Here is an 18,488-nt window from a genome sequence, read left to right as displayed (position 1 = left end):
ACACACACACACACACACACACAGACACAGACACAGACACACACACACACACACACACACACACACACACACACACACACAACCCCTAATGTCCGAAGTTTCTGTGCAGTCGGGTTGCCAGGGAGAAAAACTTGTGACAAGTGAACAATTTTATTTCTTTTCTTGGTTGCGGCGGCTGCAGCATTTAACAGTTGGTGGGCTGATGAGGAGGCTGCCAAGGGCCTCGCTGGAGTAAATCACTGAGACGCCGTCCCCCTGTCTCAGACAGGAAGAGGGATGGGGGGGCCGGAGCCGCACACCCCCGCCTTCTCCACCTCCGGCACAATGCCATGAAATACAGCCTGGCCCCAGTCAGAAACACAACCGTTCTCAAGGCTTATTATACACACACACACACACACGAGAAGAAGAAAAGAAAGGAAAGAAAGAAGAAGAGAAGAGAAAAAAAGAGAGGCATGATGGGCCGCAGGACGGTAAATATCCCCCTCAAAAATAAATACAATAATTCCATGTGTCTGTCAGGTAGACAGGTGGGGGCGAGGAAGAACTGAAAGGAGACTAAATTTAAGTGGCGATGCGCGCTGACAGGCAATGTTCTTAAGTGTTGATGTAGTACCATAGGAAACCTTGACCATGAGACAGGAGGGGGGGAGGAGGGGGGGAGTGAGGGGGAGGTAGAGAGGAGGGGTGAGGGGCCTGTCAGGCGTGCAAGGACGCATCACTGTCTCACACTCACTCACTCACACACACACACACACACACACACACACACACCTGTGCCTCTGCAGCAGCAGGGGGGCAATTAAGCCTCCCCTCCAGCGCGGTGTACGACAGGGGCCAGGGCTCTGGACCAGCATCCAGCTGGAGCCAACGCTCCGCCACCGCTACCTGACCAGAACCTGCCAACACACCCCGGCAGGGAGCAAAAACACACCCTCTGACACACCGACACACCCATACACCCCCCGTCTAGAGCCTGATTAGGTTCCCCCGACTTCCTCTTTTAACTCAAAGCAGGCGGGAGCACAGTATCTCTCATTGGGACGCTCCCGGCTTCACGCTCAGCTAAACTCCAGATGGACCGGCTCTAAAACAACTCCACCACTTCTGTTGAGCCCTGGGTAACCTACCCCCCCCCCCGCGCGCGCGCTGGGTCCGCCCCAGCATCCCTCATGTCACAACTAGTACAAGATCAACATCCCTCCAAAAACCTCAAAACTAATTAAAAATCTCAAATCTACCCACAAAACAGATGAAGCCTTCCTGGCCGGACTGCGAGAGTACAGAGAGGTATGGGCAGGTAGATAGATGGGGGAGGGGGGGGGGGTGTATCTCTGTGTGTGGGGTGAAATACAGGGAGCGTTTAACAGTGCTGTCAGGCAGCTGCACGCTCCAGAGAGAGGCTCTCTGCTCAGGACATAGGGAGGTTTATGATCCAATCAGCCAGGATGTGCTAAAGAGGAGAAGGAGGAGGACAGGGGGAGGAGCGGGGGGGGGGAGCAGCAGGAGGAGGGGAAGGGGGACGGGACGAAATGGAGGAGGAAAAGCGGAAGAGGAGTAAAAGGAAAAAAGGAGGAGGGTGAGGGAAGGAAAGCAGTGGGGGGGGGGGGGGGGGGAGGAGGAGGAGAAGGAATAGAAGGAAAAGAGGAAGATGAGAAAATAGGAAAAGAAGGAAAAAAGAAATTGAGGATGAGGGAAGGAGAAGAAGGAGGAGAAGAAGAAGAAGAAGAAGGAGGGGAGAGAGCCCAACCAACAACAGACACAGGTGCACTTAAGCTACAACAGGAATTATAGATCCCACCAGGCCTGAGAAGGAAAGGAAGGCCACACTCGTTCTCTCTCTCTCTCTCTCTCATCCTGTCTCTCTCTCTCTCTCTCTCACGTATCAATTAAATGCCCCCGCTCCTTAAGTACAACTATCGACATGCTATAAAGCAGCCGCATAACTAAGCAGGTCATTAAGCAGGAAGGTAATTCTCAGGCCTGCTCTTATTTACAGTTGGGAGCGTACGGCAGTAATGGACACCAATATCTCCCCTGTCAATCACACAGGAGGGAGGGAGGGGGAGGAGGGGAAGGAGGGAGGGAGAGGAGGGGTTTGACTGAAGGAAGCTGGTTGAGATCACAGGGCAGGGTGACAATCAATTAGCACTCAGAGGCCCCGCCCCCCCCCCCCCCCCTCTGCTGACTGACAGGCTCAGCTCACCCGTTTTACGGTCGCTGGTGCTGAGTGGGTGTGGAGGAGGAGGAGGAGGAGGAGGAGGAGGAGGAGGAGGAGGAATGTACGACTTTCCCGGACATTTCCTAACATCGGACATCACTGAACGCGGTCACGTTACCTCGGAAAAGTCGGGACGGCATTTCCAAATGGATAGAGAATGCAGGAGTCTTTTTCCACTGGTTGATTTCAAATCAGAACGTTTGGTCAAGTTGAACCCCAGTGAATCCAACATAGATGGATGACGGGAATGTGTGTGGAAGAGAGGGTGTGGATGATGTAGTGAACATGGAGACGGTGTGTGTGGACACAGTGAATGTGGAAGAGCGGTGTGTGTTCTGCGGACCAACTCACACTGCAGTTCTCTGGGGGCACCAGCAGCTGGGTGATCTCTCCTCCATGCACGCAGAAGATGTGCTTCATCTCGCCGGTGAAGATGTCCCACACGATGACCGAGAAGTCCACGCCGCCCGACACCAGCGAGCGCTGGTCGTAGCGCGGGGACACCTGGTGAGGGTACAGCAGGCACGTCACTTTGTTACGATGTCCCCTCAGGGTACGATGGGGAGGCCAGCCTGGGGGGGAGAGAGAAATAGAGACACAGACAGACAGACAGACAGACAGACAGAGACACACACACACACACACACACAACATTAAATGATTAGTAAGAAGACAATAATGAACATTCCATGTATGCATTTCTAATTATTGAAAGAAAACTGGTTAATATCAACAAATCAACTGCTATGCCTCCATCTGTCCTTCCTCACCTCTACGCAGCATGTGCTCCCCCTGCAGCAGCTGGACGATGGCGGTCTGGGTGGCGGGCACCAGCACGATGCTGCCGTCCTCCCGCCCGCACACCAGTCTGCCCTGGGAGGGGATGTACACGCTGGCCGTCACCTTGATGGGCTCCTCAGAGCCAGGCGCCACACTCAGCTGGTCAATGATGCCCGCAGACAGGGGAGCCAGCTTGTCAAAGGCCTCCTGGAGGCTGACAGTGGAGGACACCTGGAGCTCTGAGGGGGGGGGGGGATGGGGGGAGAGACAGACAGACCGATGACCTGCAGGACCCAAATACTGATGTTGCTACTGAAAAGTTTTTTTTTTTGATTTTATGAACATTATTTTCTCTGATAGACAATACCCTAATAGTAGTTCAAGTCAAGTTCATCTTTTTTCATCCCAGAGAGCAATTTGTCTTGCAGGTAAGGGCAACACAACATACAATAACCGTTCAATACAATAGAAAGTTAAAAACAGACAAATGACAACCACACATTACACCCTAAAATTCACCCTAACATACAGTTTATCTATTATCTATAGTATCAGAGTGACGAGGAGTATATCACCTCAGGATTCTGTCTCAGTTTGAAATGTAAATACTGATGTTCTGCTCTCGAGAAGGGATTGACCAGCGTTGACCACTAGATGGCGTCAGATGCATCAAAAATCTCACTGACATTGTCACCACAGGTGTTGAAGTTGGTGAGATTTGACACTATTGCTCCATCTAGTGGACACACCCAGTCAATGTCCAGACCAAACAAAGGGAGCGAATCTACAGTCAATGTTAACCAACATCACGGGTCTATTCTAGTCCAGACTAGTCTAGTCTATTCCAGTCCAGTACAGTCCAGTCCAGTCCAGTCTAGTCCAGTCTAGTCCAGTAGCCTGGTCTAGTCCGGTCTAGTCTAGTCTAGTCTAGCCCAGTATAGTCTAGTCCAGTATAGTCTAGTCCATCAAGTCTAGTCTAGTCCAGTCTAGTCTAGTCTAGTCCAGTCTAGTCTAGTCTATTGCAGTCCAGTCCAGTCCAGTCTAGTCCAGTAGCCCGGTATAGTCTAGCCCAGTACAGTCCAGTCCATTCCAGTCCAGTCTAGCCCGGGGCTAGTCTAGTCCAGTAGCCAGGTCTAGTCCAGTCTTGTCCGGTCTAGTCTAGTCTAGTAATCCGGTCTAGTCTATTCAAGTCCAGTCTAGCCCAGTCTAGTCTAGACGATTAGCACGGTCTAGTCCAGTCCAGTCTATTCTAGTCCAGTCTAGCCCAGTCCAGTCTAGTCTATAGTCCAGTCTATAGTCCAGTCTAGCCCAGTCTATAGTCCAGTCTATAGTCCAGTCTAGCCCAGTCTATAGTCCAGTCTATCCTCAGTCTATAGTCTAGTCTATAGTCCAGTCTAGTCCAGTCTAGTCCAGTCTAGTCCAGTCTAGCCCAGTCCGGTCCCGTGGGCCTACCTGCGGTGGAGGAGAGGGGCTGCAGAGGCGAGGCGTCGGGGATGCTCCAGAGGGACAGGCGGCCAGCTGAGTCTCCCTGCACCAGCAGCTTATGGAAGGGCTCACGGCGGCCGTAGAAGAAACGCGTCACCGGGGGACAGATGAGCAGCTGGAACACACACCATAACACGTCACACTCACACACATACACACACACCTATGGAAGGACACACATCTATAGCTACAACACAGCAGAGCACCGCAGGGGGAACAGGGATGGGGTCTTTTTGAATTTGGATTCACTCAGTGTGACTGGTGAATTGAGATTCAATGTGAATAGAAAATCAGCCCACTGTTTTTTTTTGGGATTATTTCTAAATTCATGAATTTCATTCATTGATTGATGATTGACTGATTAATTGAATTCACTTATAGTATTGAGTGGATCACAATTCAAAATGGACCCCAACCCTGATGGAGAATACAGGAACGACTATCATCCTATGTTAAAATGGCTCTGGTAATACTATATATGAATTTCATATTATAATTAATATCATGTGACGCTACTATACTGTTTACAAACGAACTAGTCCTAGACTTGTCCTATAGTCTCAGGGAGTAATGGTGAGAATGGAAGCGGGGCAGCATAACCTCGTTCTTACCAGGGATCTAACAACACTACAACAGCTTATGTCTGCTCTATTCAACAAGCTTGCGGTGGACAATATCTCATGCTAATGGGAGGTGCTGTTAGCATCTTAGCATAATTACAATCATTCTGCATAGTGCCATTAACGTCAAGCCGTAACCGCTAGCTGCTAGCTCAACTGCTTACAAAGTTACTAACAGTACATGCAAACGATCAACCATCATAAAATGACCCTTAACTGAGTTGTGTTGGCAGCAAGGCACTGGATCACTCTGATAGGAACCAGCTATACCTCAGGTTTGTAAAAGAGTGGTGGTGCCGTGTAGAAATGAGGAATTCTGAAACTGGTATCTGGTTTTTGTTTGCCACAAATCTACCCAGACTGATTATCAATATATACATAGTTATATCAATATATACTTAGTTATACATAGTTACCAGTCCGTCATACTCCTCCACCTGACCTTTTCAGACCTTTGATCATGTATGTGAGCAATTTACTCTCCATAATTGTGTTCTTGCAAAATAGAGACAAGGCACACACAAACAACCTGGTAACGACCCAGTTTCCAGGAAATGCAGAGATACTAATGTGATTGTCACGGCAACAGTGTGCGTGAGTGATGGGATGGGAACCGGATCCTTGGTGCTGTAATGGAGACTGTGGCCACAGGTCTGATATGAGATAGATCATGCTCAGAGAAAGCTTGAGTCAATAAGCACTAACTAATAAAGAAAACAAAATGGAGGTCATGGCCCACTTGTCACAAGAGGAGGAAAACCCACCTTTATCATTGCCTGAGTAAAAAATAAATAAATAAACTGGGGTCCAACAGGAGAGCTTCACCACCGCTCTGTCAAACCTGAGTTAGGGGACATGTTTATGTCACGTGTAGATTGATGGACTACATGGAGGGGTCTAAGCATGGAGAGTCTAATGAAGCAGCAACTTGCAGTATCTGCTGTGTCATAGGATCTAGTAGGAGAGGTCAAAGTTCAGATTTTCTGAGCATCCTGGGAGGCCACAGGGTCAATGCAAAGTGCCACCAAAGAGCTTTTTTCCCCTGCTGTTTCCAGTCTACTCAATGTTTGACTAACACACACACACACACACACACACAACTCACAGAGAACACACAAAACACATGGTTTGAAACTCAAGAACCCAAAACTATGTGTCTGTGAAAAGTGAACGGGAAGAAAAAGACACACTGGTCTTAAGACACACTCCAAGAGACAAAGACGCTGGAGTGCTTAGTCAGAGAGCCAATAGAGAGGAGGGAAGAGTGAGAAGCAACACTCTAAAGACACAGCTTCCATACGTCTTCCACTGGTCAAATCCTCCAAGGAGAACAACTCATTGGCTTGTATGACAATAACTCGTTTTCAAACATATTGTTGTTCAGTTGTTGTTTTTGTCTTCCAACTAATGTGGAAATATTGGCAAAAGGTTTTGGACTGGGACAGATATTGATATCATAAGACGTTCAACATTGCTGAACAGTGGCTGTTTCATTCTGCCAATATTTGGTTTCAATGTGTGTCAAATATCAAATGAAATATATATTGTTCAAGTCACTACTGTATCTTTATATATATATAATTATCTGTCTATAAGTCACGTGAGGCAATATCCACTAAAAAGCAGCTTGGGGACTTTGCATGCATCTTCACCATATGAAGACAGATGAGGGGGAGGATGGTTTGGAGACTGTTTGTATTGTTTTAGTGGGAGGAGCATGGAACCAGGTAGGCCCAGGTGAGCCCAGGTGAGCTCAGGTGAGTTGAGGGAGCTGGCCATCAGACAGACAGCAACGTAGAGGTACACGCACGGCAGGCTGCTCTCAACGCATCCAATCACTGTTCAGCTTGCTACAGGGGCTTTGGGAGACACTTCAACACTGTTGATTTGACTTTGATTGGCTAGTATTAAGTGAGGCATGCGTTGTCTCAGAATTTGACAGTTGACAATGACAAGGAGTTTCGGTCTCCAGTTTCATTGTAAAAGAAAAAAAGTCTAATCTTCCAAACCAGCCAGAAGTGTTTGGTTTGTATCTCCAAGACAATTTATCTGCATGCATGTGGAGATATCATTTGTTTAAAAAAAGTATAACAATAACTTAACAACAACAAAAATTATTATAAAGATCGAATCACTGCATCATTTGGTAAACAGTGTGAGTGTCTCTCTGTGCTGATGTGCTGATCCCCCTGTATCTGAACAGCTGAGAGGATGGTTCACAGTGAGAGCTCCCCCTGTGGGCCAGAGTGTGTGCCTCTCTCCTGCTGGAGCTTACTGGTGCCTCTAGAGGCCGCAGGTGGTATAGCAGCTCTGGGGTGTAGAGCTCCAGGTTGCACCCGCTGGCAGGGAGACACACCACCATGTCTCCCCCCTCGCCAACCTCCTCAATCTGAGGACGACCGTTCCGATCAACACGGGGTGGGCCGGGGGTGTGGTGTGGTGGGCATAGTGGAGGGGGGAGGGGCAACAGCAGACAGAGAGCAAAAAAGAAAACAAAAAGTAACAAAAACAACGAGAAGGCACAAACAGCAAAATTAATATAACATACACAAAGACTAACATCCTAAAATCAAATCCACAAAGTACAAAATACACCATGAAGACAAAACAACAACATTGGCTAACAATGTTAGACTGAGGTTATCTAAAGGACTTCTACTGGCTGGGCTCATCCTCTACCTCTTGGAGAGCATCTTTCAATGTGCCATGTTCAATTTAAACGAGTGGCGGTTGTCTAAAACAGATCTCCTTTCTCTTTCTCTCTAGAATAGTTAGCTCTCTCCCGCCAACTGAAACATCATAGTGTGTGATAGAGGTATGTTGGATGGAGAGATGGAGGGAGGAGAGGGAGGGGGGGAGTGACCTGCTTGTCGGTGCGGTCGGCGATGCTGTACACCAGAGGGGGGATGGAGCCCTCGGTGGTCTTGCCCACATCACTGCGGAAGTGTTCGCTGGCGGGGAGGCAGCTGAGGACAGAGAGACAGACACAAAGAAACAGAGACAATCAGACAGTCAGGCAGACAGACGGCAGGTCAGCCTGGGGCTTGTTCAGTAAGGCACAATGGAGCAAAATAAAATATGATAATATATATATATATATATATATATATATAAGCATCACAGCAATCAACTAGATAAATACATAAACTAGAACTACTACAGCAACTCTAAAGAACTACTTGACAACTTTAAATACACAAAATAGCCCTAATACATCTACAGCAAATGATAGATTATAGACAAAAAGAGGGAGATGGATTCTAAGATTGTATTTCTTTAACTGTATAACTGTACTGTTCTTTCCCTCGCCACTCTCTTTCTCTCACTCCCTCTTTGTCTCTCTTAAAAAAACGGCAACCAAAAACCCCAGATCTGACTGTGTACTCCAGGTGGTGAGTGCTGACCTGGCAGGCAACTTGTAGATGTAGCTGCAGCCGTCCTCCGTCCAGATGATGACCCGGTCCGCCGCGATGAAGTCCCCTCCTGTCCACGCCTGGTCGTTCTCATTAGGCACCGAGCACAGCAGCGAGAAGTCGCTGGCATCAAACACCTGAGAGAGACAGAGACAGGGACAGAGACAGAGAGAGAGAGAGAGACAGAGAGAGAGAGACAGAGAGAGAGAGAGAAACAGAGAGAGAGAGAGAGAGAGACAGAGACAGACAGAGAGAAACAGAGAGAGAGAGACAGAGAGAGAGAGACAGAGAGAGAGAGAGAGACAGAGAGAGAGAGAGAAACAGAGAGAGAGAGAGAGAGAGACAGAGAGAGACAGAAAAAGAGAGAGAGAGAGAGAGAGAGAGACAGAGACAGAGACAGAGACAGAGACAGAGAGAGAGAGAGAGACAGAGACAGAGACAGGGACAGAGAGAGAGAGAGAGACAGAGAGAGAGAGAGAGACAGAGAGAGAGAGAGAAACAGAGAGAGAGAGAGAGAGAGAGACAGAGACAGACAGAGAGAAACAGAGAGAGAGAGAGAGAGAGACAGAGAGAGAGACAGAGAGAGAGAGAGACAGACAGACAGAGAGAGACAGAAAAAGAGAGAGAGAGAGAGAGAGAGACAGAGACGGACAGAGAGAGAGAGAGAGAGAGAGAGAGAGACAGAGAGACACAGACACACACACACACACAGATGAGCATAGAGAATTCTCTGATGGGTGCTTTCACGTTTCATGATCTCGTCATCTACAACAAACCAATTTGTTTTAGACCTTTTAGAGTGTAGTCAATACTTGTAAGAGGCAGGACTAGGGATTGTTGCCATCCAACACCATAGATCCATTTCTAAGTGTATGTTATCCACCAGTAAGTATGATGGGCTCACCCTCCAGTACTTGGAGCAGACCACCAGCAGGGACAGCTGTGTGAAGGTGCAGAAGGAGATGCTCTGACAGCCCTGGCAGTAGATGGGCTTGGACTCCTCCTCAAACACTGGGTCCATGTCCTGGAGAGAGAGAGAGAGAGAGAGAGAGAGAGAGAGAGAGAGAGAGAGAGAGAGAGAGAGAGAGAGAGAGAGAGAGAGAGAGAGACACACAATACTAGTCACACACACACAGTTATTATCGTACACTTTGCCAAGATTGGATTACAGTGCTTCATGATTGTCATTTTCAGCGCGGTGTGTGTTACAGTACCTGCATCCTGCTGACGTCAGCTGTGATGATCCACACTTTCAGTATCCCAGTGACTGACACAGCAACCACTGTGTCCTCTGTAAACACACCCACACACACACGATCAATCAATATGTCACCATTTTGTTCAAGTAGCGATTTTCACATCTGTCGATAACAGTTCCCAAAGAACCTCTTGTGAGCGCGACACATTCTAGTTGCGGGTCGGTACTGGCCCGCTGGCAGCCTCAGGGCAGAGAGTTCAGAGACCGTGGTGACCAACCGTCATGGCCGTCAGTCATCATTGACTAACTGATAGCTGAGGCAAAGTTAGCGACCGTCAACACAGATGAGTCCCGGGACGGCTAATGGAGCTTTCGTTTGGATCACACCCGAAAACTGTACCTCAGCAGCGCGTGTGTGTGTGTGTGTGGCGGAACTGCTGCGGCTCTCACGCTTGCGGCTTCCATACTGGCAGCGTTTTTGCTGCGGCTCTAACCGCGGAGCTGCTACTGCCAGCTCTATCGTTGTACATGAGTTTTGTACATGAGTTTTGCCTTTGTGCGCGCGGCACGCGGAAGAAATAGTACGCGAGTCCGAATCTCTAGATGGCGTGTCGCGGCAGCCGGCGTGAGACACGCATCTCACGCAAGCTCCGCGGCTGCTCTAACCCGTTAACATCGGGGCGCCGAAACGAAACGCACACGCGCTGCTGAGGTTGATGTCCGCGGTGTGAACCCGGCCCTTAGGTATCGGAGAAAGTGACAAGGGGGCGTGGCCTGGCTGACCTTGGGTACGATGGGAGCGGATGATGCTCATGGAGCTGATCCAGTCGGGGGAGATCTTGGAGACCAGGGAGTAGAGCACCTCCAGGCTGGTGGCGTCCACCACTAGGATCTCTGGGTAATGGCCGTTACACAGGAGGCGGCCCTCGCGCTGCGTCCCGATGGTGAACTGGTAGAACTGGCCGGACACAGGACACCGGTTAGAGGACACACACCATCAGAGGACACAGGACGCCAGTTAGAGGACACACACCAGTGAGAGGACACATACCAGTGAGAGGACACATACCAGTGAGAGGACACATACCAGTGAGAGGACACATACCGGTGAGAGGACACATACCAGTGAGAGGACACATACCAGTGAGAGGACACATACCAGTGAGAGGACACATACCAGTGAGAGGACACATACCGGTTAGAGGACACACACTGGTTAGAGGACACACACCAGTGAGAGGACACACACCAGTGAGAGGACACATACCAGTGAGAGGACACCGGGGACAGAGGACAGATGCCAGTTAGAGGATAGAGGACAGACACCAGTTAGAGGACACAGGGGACACAGGACAGATGGCAGTTAGGGGACAGATGGCAATAAGGGGACACAGGACAGTTGGCAGTTAGAGGATAGGGAGGACATAGGGGACACAGGACAGATGGCAGTTAGAGGATAGGGAGGACACAGGGGACACAGGACAGATGGCAGTTAGGGGACACGGTACTGAAGACACAGGAGACACAGAGAAGGTACAGGATACGCGCCAGAGAAAAGACACAGGGGGACACAGGACAGGTGCCAGTTAGGAGACGCAGGACAGACGCCAGTTAGGGGACACAGGACAGATGGCACTTAGGGGACACAGGACAGGTGCCAGTTAGGAGACGCGGGACAGACGCCAGTTAGGGGACACAGGACAGATGGCACTTAGGGGACACAGGACAGACGCCAGTTAGGGGACACAGGACAGATGGCACTTAGGGGACACAGGACAGACGCCAGTTAGGGGATAGGACAGATGGCAGTTTAGGGGACAGGACAGATGGCACTTAGGGGACACAGGACAGACGCCAGTTAGGGGATAGGACAGATGGCAGTTTAGGGGACACGGGAGGCACAGAGAGGGTACAGGATACGTGCCAGGGAAAAGACACAGGGGGGGGCACAGGACAGATGCCAATGAAACAGAGACTGGCGTCCGTACAGGAGTAGACAAAGGAGGGCGTGGGACAAATGCCAGCCAGACACGGAATTACACAACGTGTAGTGAAGGGGAGAGGCCAGGGACACCAGATACAGGTACGCTTTGTGGGGCCTACAGTTTGAGAGATGCTGCCAGTCAGAGACACATAAACCATGGGCCGCCATCCGACTGTGAGAGAGGAGAGAGGAACTATTACCTGGATCCCTGTGTGGGCGCAGGCCAGCTTCGTGAACTCGATACAGCGCCCGTCGTTGACGTCCCACAAACACATCTCACTGCACACAGACACAGTACATTAGGCTACGGTGTCTTTCTACAGTGGGAAGTTTAAACGACCTACCGACGCTCCTGAGAGAAATATCCTGATAATACCACCTGGGTACAAAACAAGACACGTACATCCTTGCAGGCTTAGTGTGGATCCCCTCGATGTAGCTAGCTACGAACACCATTAATAATAATATAATAATATGCATTATGTTTAAGTTTATATTTAAGAGTTTTTTTTTGTTTTGTTCCTCAGTGGTCCTCAATTGTGTTTTGGAAAAGACATCTTATTTCATACTTGCCATGCGATTATGTTTATTAATGAACTTGAATCTTGTTTTGGAATTTACAATTGTTAGCTACATCTTTTAGTCACGTCCACTAAAATATCACACCCTCCCCCCTTCCTGTCTCTGCAGAGCTGTGGTGTGGGGGTGTCGTCAGAACCGCCGACTGGACTCTACTCACCCACTCTCTGAGGCGCTGACGATGTACAGCTTGTCACTGCAGGCGCTGGCTTTAGCCAAGCATGTGATGGAGGCTGTGTGACCAAACAGCATGGCTCTGGGACTGATCTGAGGACAGGACAGGACAGGACAGGAGAGTCACACTGAGGAAAGAAGACAACCAGCCCTGCAGGGGACTGACTGGGAAGTTAACTTCCAAGATACAACAGGAGACCCTACTGAGCAAGGCTAACATAAGACATTGGTCTTGGTCATTGATAGACTAGGGTCTGCTGGTGGGCCGTTCTTGAACATGTCAGATGACGAACGGACAGTCGAATCGGAACACATGATGGCACCACTTCATGGTACTACTTCCCCTTTCTGAACCCCCACACTCTGAGATTAAAATGGTATTCACTCAAAATATTTGTTGAAATATATAGGCAGTATTCTAAAAAACAATTCTTGAGTAAAATGCCCTTGATGTCTAAACAACATGTAGGGCTATACTGAAGCTGAACCAACGATGCCACAGGTCTTTGTTTGACCACACTGAGAGCCTCTCCCCCGTTACGTCCCCCTGTTCGGCCCAGGGGCCCCCTGGACTTACCTCCAGGTCAGAGGTCATGTCCCAGATGCAGATCTGCCCGTCATGGCAGCCCGTGATGATGGTGGCCAGGTCGTCCATCACCAGCAGGCTGGAGATGCAGTGTGTGGGTGCGGTGCGGCCCCACAGCACGATGGGCAGAACCAGGCTATTTCCTGACATGTTCTCTCTTGAACTGAGGGAGTGGGAGGGAGTAAGGGAGGGAGGGAGGGAGTGTGAGAGAGGGGGAGAGAGAAAGGGTGAGACTGGTAAAGATGCGATGCAGTCAAGTAAGTTGGCGCATAATTGGGAAAGCGGAGACGTATACATTATGACATAATGACGTGACTTTCTAGTTCGTGGAAAAGCAAACCAGTTCTTAGAAGGTTCGCAAGTTGAACCAACTGCGAACCAGCACCATCACCAGCCCAGAACTAAAACTAGGTTTGCGTTGGTAGAAAGGAGGTATCGAGATAGCCATGGAGGATTGGGAGGAGAAAAGAACATACTAAGATTCATTCAGCAATTCAGCAACTCAAACCAAGTAGGCCTTCTTAAATCTATTAGGTTCTCAATCTCCACTGTCTGTCACAGACTATTTGTAAAATGTCAAAGTATTAGAGAGGCCTGAGTCTAATTTCTCCCAACTGTCACATAGGCTCTTAGCTACTCCCCTTTCATAACAACTTGTGTTATTTGAAGGCGATTGAAAAGATGCAGATGCAACAACAATGATGGAGCCTTCCCACCCATTTCAAAACAAAGTCAAATTCCCAACTGTATTATGTGTGTTTTATGTAATCTTCCACCGATTGATTTCTGCCCAGTAGCAGGTCTTATGCATTAGTCATACGGAGCTTGGAGAACATATGAATCTATAACTGTGAGAAATATAACGAACCATGTCCAAATGTCTACAGTACCTGATAGTTAGCACACAAACGTGTCAAGATCATGATGTTGCGGAGCCAGTTACCATACAGCTGGCGGAGGTTATTTACTACAGGTCTATTTGCGCCTATACTGTGAGAGACTAACACATAGCCTAGTCCACAAACATGCTATAACATAATAATAATGTTAATAATAACAATATGTTTACAATTTGTAAAAGCATGAAACTATAGCACTCGCAGCACCATCCAGCGACACAGTAGCTACCTTAAATGCTCATGCCTTTTCAGAGTACATCTCAGCCTGCAAAACATCACTTTCATCTTCACAATGTGCACCAGCTTCATCTTGGATACCATGGCAGTTCACACACTCCCAACAGAAATCCAGTAAAAACAGCTAGCCTCTAACTGTAGCTCCGAAACCCCCCTGCTCACAGTCCAGACTGTGTCCCAATCTCTCCAAAGGCTGACAGGAGAATAAATGTACACAAGCCAAAACAGTAGACCAAATCTGTCAGTGAGCCTGAGGGGGTGTTACTGTGTAACTACGTAAAAAAAGTGCAATGAGTCAGTCAGTGTATAAAAACACTTAATGCATCTTGGTGGATGACTGTTTGTTTGAGATGATTGGTTTTGTCTCACACTTGAAGAGGTTTTTATTTGCCCTCCAAAGTGTTGAAATGACATAATAAGCACATTGTAGTGCAGCTTCAGGGCGGCTGTTGCTCAGGGGGAAGAGCCGGCGTCTAATGATCGCAAGGCCGGCAGCTCGGAGGTTCGAACCCCGGCTGGCCATGTGTCGAGGTGTCCTTGAGCAAGGCACTGAACCTGTAATTGCTCCAGGGTCGCCGTCTATGGCAGACCCCTTGCCTAGAGCATAAAATACCAAATTCCAACACTTAACGGACAAGTTGATTGCATGGCAATAAAACAATTATTACCGTATAGCCTATGATTATTATTCTGAAGCCAACAATGAGTGAACAAGGATGACTGATGACAGCTTGCAACTGATATTATTAATTGCCATTATACATATCTCTACCAGCTCAGTGGCCTTGCGGTTATAGAGTGTCTGCCCTGAGATTGGGAGGTCAGGTCATGAGTTCGATCCCTGGCCGAGTCATACCAAAGACTATAAAAACATGTTTGCAATGGTACCCGATGCCTCCGCCTCAGCATTAAGAGTTGGATTGTGGGTAAGACCCTGCAAGCGTCATGTCCAGGGGGTCAAGCCGTCTCGCACTACTGAAACAGGAGATAGGCTCCTGCTCCTATGGGCCATTAGGTTCAAGGACCATTAGTTCTCACGGCTACTTACTTATACATATCTGTCCTTTTACGTGTTTGAGCTCTGAGGAGGCCCTGATAGGCTATGTATTGTATAATAATATTAACATATTGTCTTCATAGTTCAAGATGACAATCGTTTCGACGGCCTTTGGTGTGTTTATTTGGTAGTGCTACATAGGCATTTTGACAAACCACAATATCACTAACACCATTCCAAGTCTGCATGCACAAACTTGGTGCTGGTGCAGCTTTCAGTTTACATCGATTGTGAATTAACAGCTTGTAACAAGTCTTGAGAAGGACAACTTGAGTATAAGTTGAAGAGACAAGCCAGTGTCAGGTAGCCTATGCAGACTTTATCTCTGTATGCCAACTGGCAGCTTGGGCAGCAGTGGCAACGTACATCCAGAGGCTGGTTGATGCCAAGCCAAGCTTTGGAAACGCCCACTTGTTTAGGCTGCAGCGAGCCAAGACGAGAGGAAATCGTGAATCGTGTGTGTGCCTGCCATATCCTGGCAGCTGATTTCTTTAATCAGCAAGACAATGTCTTGAGCTGTGGTGGGGGTGTAAATCAGCTGACCCCGAGCAAAAGATCATTGAAGAACTGAAACACTCTGCTTGCATGACTGACTGACAGCCATGTGTGTCGTGACTGATAACATGTCTTGATTCCATTAACCATTGCTATCGATCGCATTCAATTCAAAGTGTTCGTCATTAGCTTCTGTTTAAGCAAAGGAAACATCACAGATCAAGCCTCTGATCTAGCCTCGTTAGCTAGCCACAGCTAACGCCGACCGTATGAATGACAGCCTGCTGGTGTGGGCTGGTTGACTGACAGGTGAACTGGCTCTCTAGAGCGTTGACAAACACAGACAACAGGCAACACGTGGAACACCATCCATAATATACAAATGCGGTGTGTTGAATATCATGCCGTGTGTGTTTTTCAATATTGACACACAGCTGACAACCTTGTTAGCAGGCTAGCTAGCGACGAGAACATTAAAGCACCTGCAATGTCGCAGCTTCCGGGTTAGCAAATAGGTTAGCATACGGCAATAATAATGGTCCTATTGATCAGAATAAGGGACGACACTTACCGGCAACCGACTCTATATGAACATGTCCTTGTTTTGGAAACGTTTTCGATTAAAGTATCTATCCGTGGAGGTCAACACGATTCTACTAGGTCTTGTTTATGACCCTCTGCAGATCCTCTCTGGTCAGCTGATTACACGACGAGCGCTCAGGACGTCTTGCCGTGAGTGGATATTATTGCCGTAAATACAAACGTCTTCAACTGTCAGACATGTTTGTTGTGGCCACAAAAAAATGCTTTATAAATCAAGCCTTTATTCCCTCTCTGCTTTATTCCATTGTTTAATGGAGTTACGTTCTTAAATATTTATGGTGCAAAATCTAGGACTTTTATTTCTGATTGCCATCAAAGATAATTTCATAATGGAATAAAATGGCATTGGTAATGCAAATGGTGAATTTAATAAAATGACTATATATAGACTATAGTGTGGGTAATAATTTGAGAAAAATGGTTTCAATTACTTTCTTTACCAAGGGGCTATGGTTGCTGACTTGCAGAGACAGACACAAAGAGCCAATAATGGTTGAATGCTCTGGCCAGAGTGTATGTTTCCTAATTGCCCAAGTTATTCACGACATAACAACCACTTCTTTACAGCATAAGAGGCTTGGGCTTAAGCATGTGATTGGGCCGGGCCAGTGTCCGTATAGAAAATGAACCTATGAGCCGCTGCCTTCTTTTTTTGGATATTCAATGGCCTAAACCTTGGCGGCCCACCTGCCACCGGGCATGTCAGAACCAACAAGAACCTGAACCTATTAATTTTACCTGTACATTAGATGTAATAAAATAAATTCTGATTCTTTTTTTCTTTTTCACAACTTTGTTTATTGAAGTTTTCATGACAGTACAAAATCAGCAGTAGGTCAAACTGTACATATATACATAGACATATTGCACATACCTACATAGTATATGTAGTCAAAATAGAAGTATATTGAACGTAGACTACAGTAAATAAATCACACACACACAAAAATAAAAATATTTTTTTAATAAACACACAATTTACGGAAGAGTATCATTTTCATTTTTTTACACATCTAATAATATTGCACAGATGAGAGGCGCAAATACTATTTTTGATGTCCTACCTTGTTTGTAGGGGTTCATACACAGAGCTTTAGAAAGAATTCAGACCCAATATGCACTGCTCAAATTGAAAGGAAACTAGTACTGAAATACATGCAAACAGATAGTAGTATGCAGTCATAATGGTTCCATCTCAGTTGTGTAAATATTTCACAGAGTAACTGCCTGCGTTGGGGAAGTTATGTGAGCTTTGGCACACACTGAACAATTCAGATGAGCAAGGACATCGACTTGGGCCTTTCTAACATTGGAACATCTGTATAGATATAGTCCAGTCCAGAATGTATGCTTCAGGGGAACTTTTTTTTCTGTTTCTCTCACTGATGCTTTACATGTTTTTTTTTTATTATTGTTTTACTTTGTTTATTGTTTTTTTTGGAGAGCATCAATTATGAATACAGCATTTATAAAAAGTAAAAAGGTACATACAGTTTACACTCTATAGAAAATACTTACAAAATGTAAAGACATACAAACAAAATCAAAAACATAAAAACAAAACATGACAAAACAAAAAAGAGAAAATAACATACAGACAAAAAATTAAAAATAATAATACAAGTTAAGGGCTTCCAGTTTCTACAGAGTCGGGAAAGGTCAAGGTCTCAGTGTAGGATAGGATAGGGTCCCATATGAGGTGAAATGTATCAATTGAACCTCTTATAGAATATTTTATTTTTTCTAAGTGGAGGAAAGATAGCAAGTCCTTCAACCAGGAGAAAGAGCTTGGAGGACTAGAACTCTTCCAGTGTAATAATATGCGTCTGCATGCAATAAGGGAGGCAAAAGCAACCACACTAGCACACTTTTTGTTAAGACTGTTCACTAAAGCTGGCATCCCAAAAATTGCTATCAAAGGGCATGGTTGTAAATCAATATTGAGAGCTCTGGACATAGTGTCAAAAAAGGAAGACCAGTATTCTTTTAATAATGGGCAGGAATAAAACATGTGTATGATCAGCAGAGGAAGAAGAACACCTGTCACAAGTGTCGACCGTGCCAGGGAACAGCTTACTGAGCTTTGCTTTAGTAAAATGACTCCTATGCAAAACTTTGAACTGAATCAGAGATAAGCAAGCACATGAAGATGTAGAG

The 18,488-nt window shown here is 47.0% G+C and overlaps 1 protein-coding gene across 1 annotated transcript in view; it reads right to left on the bottom strand.

Annotated features, from left to right (window-relative positions):
- wdr7 (WD repeat domain 7) overlaps positions 1 to 14,248 on the bottom strand; it is a gene marked incomplete at both ends in the record, with an annotated part of 172,749 nt that extends 158,501 nt beyond the window's left edge. The window contains 13 exons of the mRNA XM_080528470.1: positions 2,573 to 2,793; positions 2,992 to 3,240; positions 4,454 to 4,601; positions 7,382 to 7,495; positions 7,970 to 8,072; positions 8,511 to 8,656; positions 9,424 to 9,543; positions 9,734 to 9,810; positions 10,501 to 10,675; positions 11,902 to 11,980; positions 12,441 to 12,547; positions 13,032 to 13,203; positions 14,169 to 14,248. Of these exons, the coding sequence (XP_080384596.1) occupies positions 2,573 to 2,793; positions 2,992 to 3,240; positions 4,454 to 4,601; positions 7,382 to 7,495; positions 7,970 to 8,072; positions 8,511 to 8,656; positions 9,424 to 9,543; positions 9,734 to 9,810; positions 10,501 to 10,675; positions 11,902 to 11,980; positions 12,441 to 12,547; positions 13,032 to 13,203; positions 14,169 to 14,248 (1,791 nt within the window). The remainder of the gene's footprint in view (positions 1 to 2,572; positions 2,794 to 2,991; positions 3,241 to 4,453; positions 4,602 to 7,381; positions 7,496 to 7,969; positions 8,073 to 8,510; positions 8,657 to 9,423; positions 9,544 to 9,733; positions 9,811 to 10,500; positions 10,676 to 11,901; positions 11,981 to 12,440; positions 12,548 to 13,031; positions 13,204 to 14,168) is intronic.
- Between the last annotated feature and the right edge of the window lie 4,240 nt (positions 14,249 to 18,488).

This window comes from Nansenia antarctica, assembly GCF_963989245.1.
Source record: "Nansenia antarctica genome assembly, chromosome: 4".
Taxonomy (NCBI): Eukaryota; Metazoa; Chordata; class Actinopteri; order Argentiniformes; family Microstomatidae; genus Nansenia; species Nansenia antarctica.
This window is presented reverse-complemented; position numbering and strand designations above follow the sequence as displayed.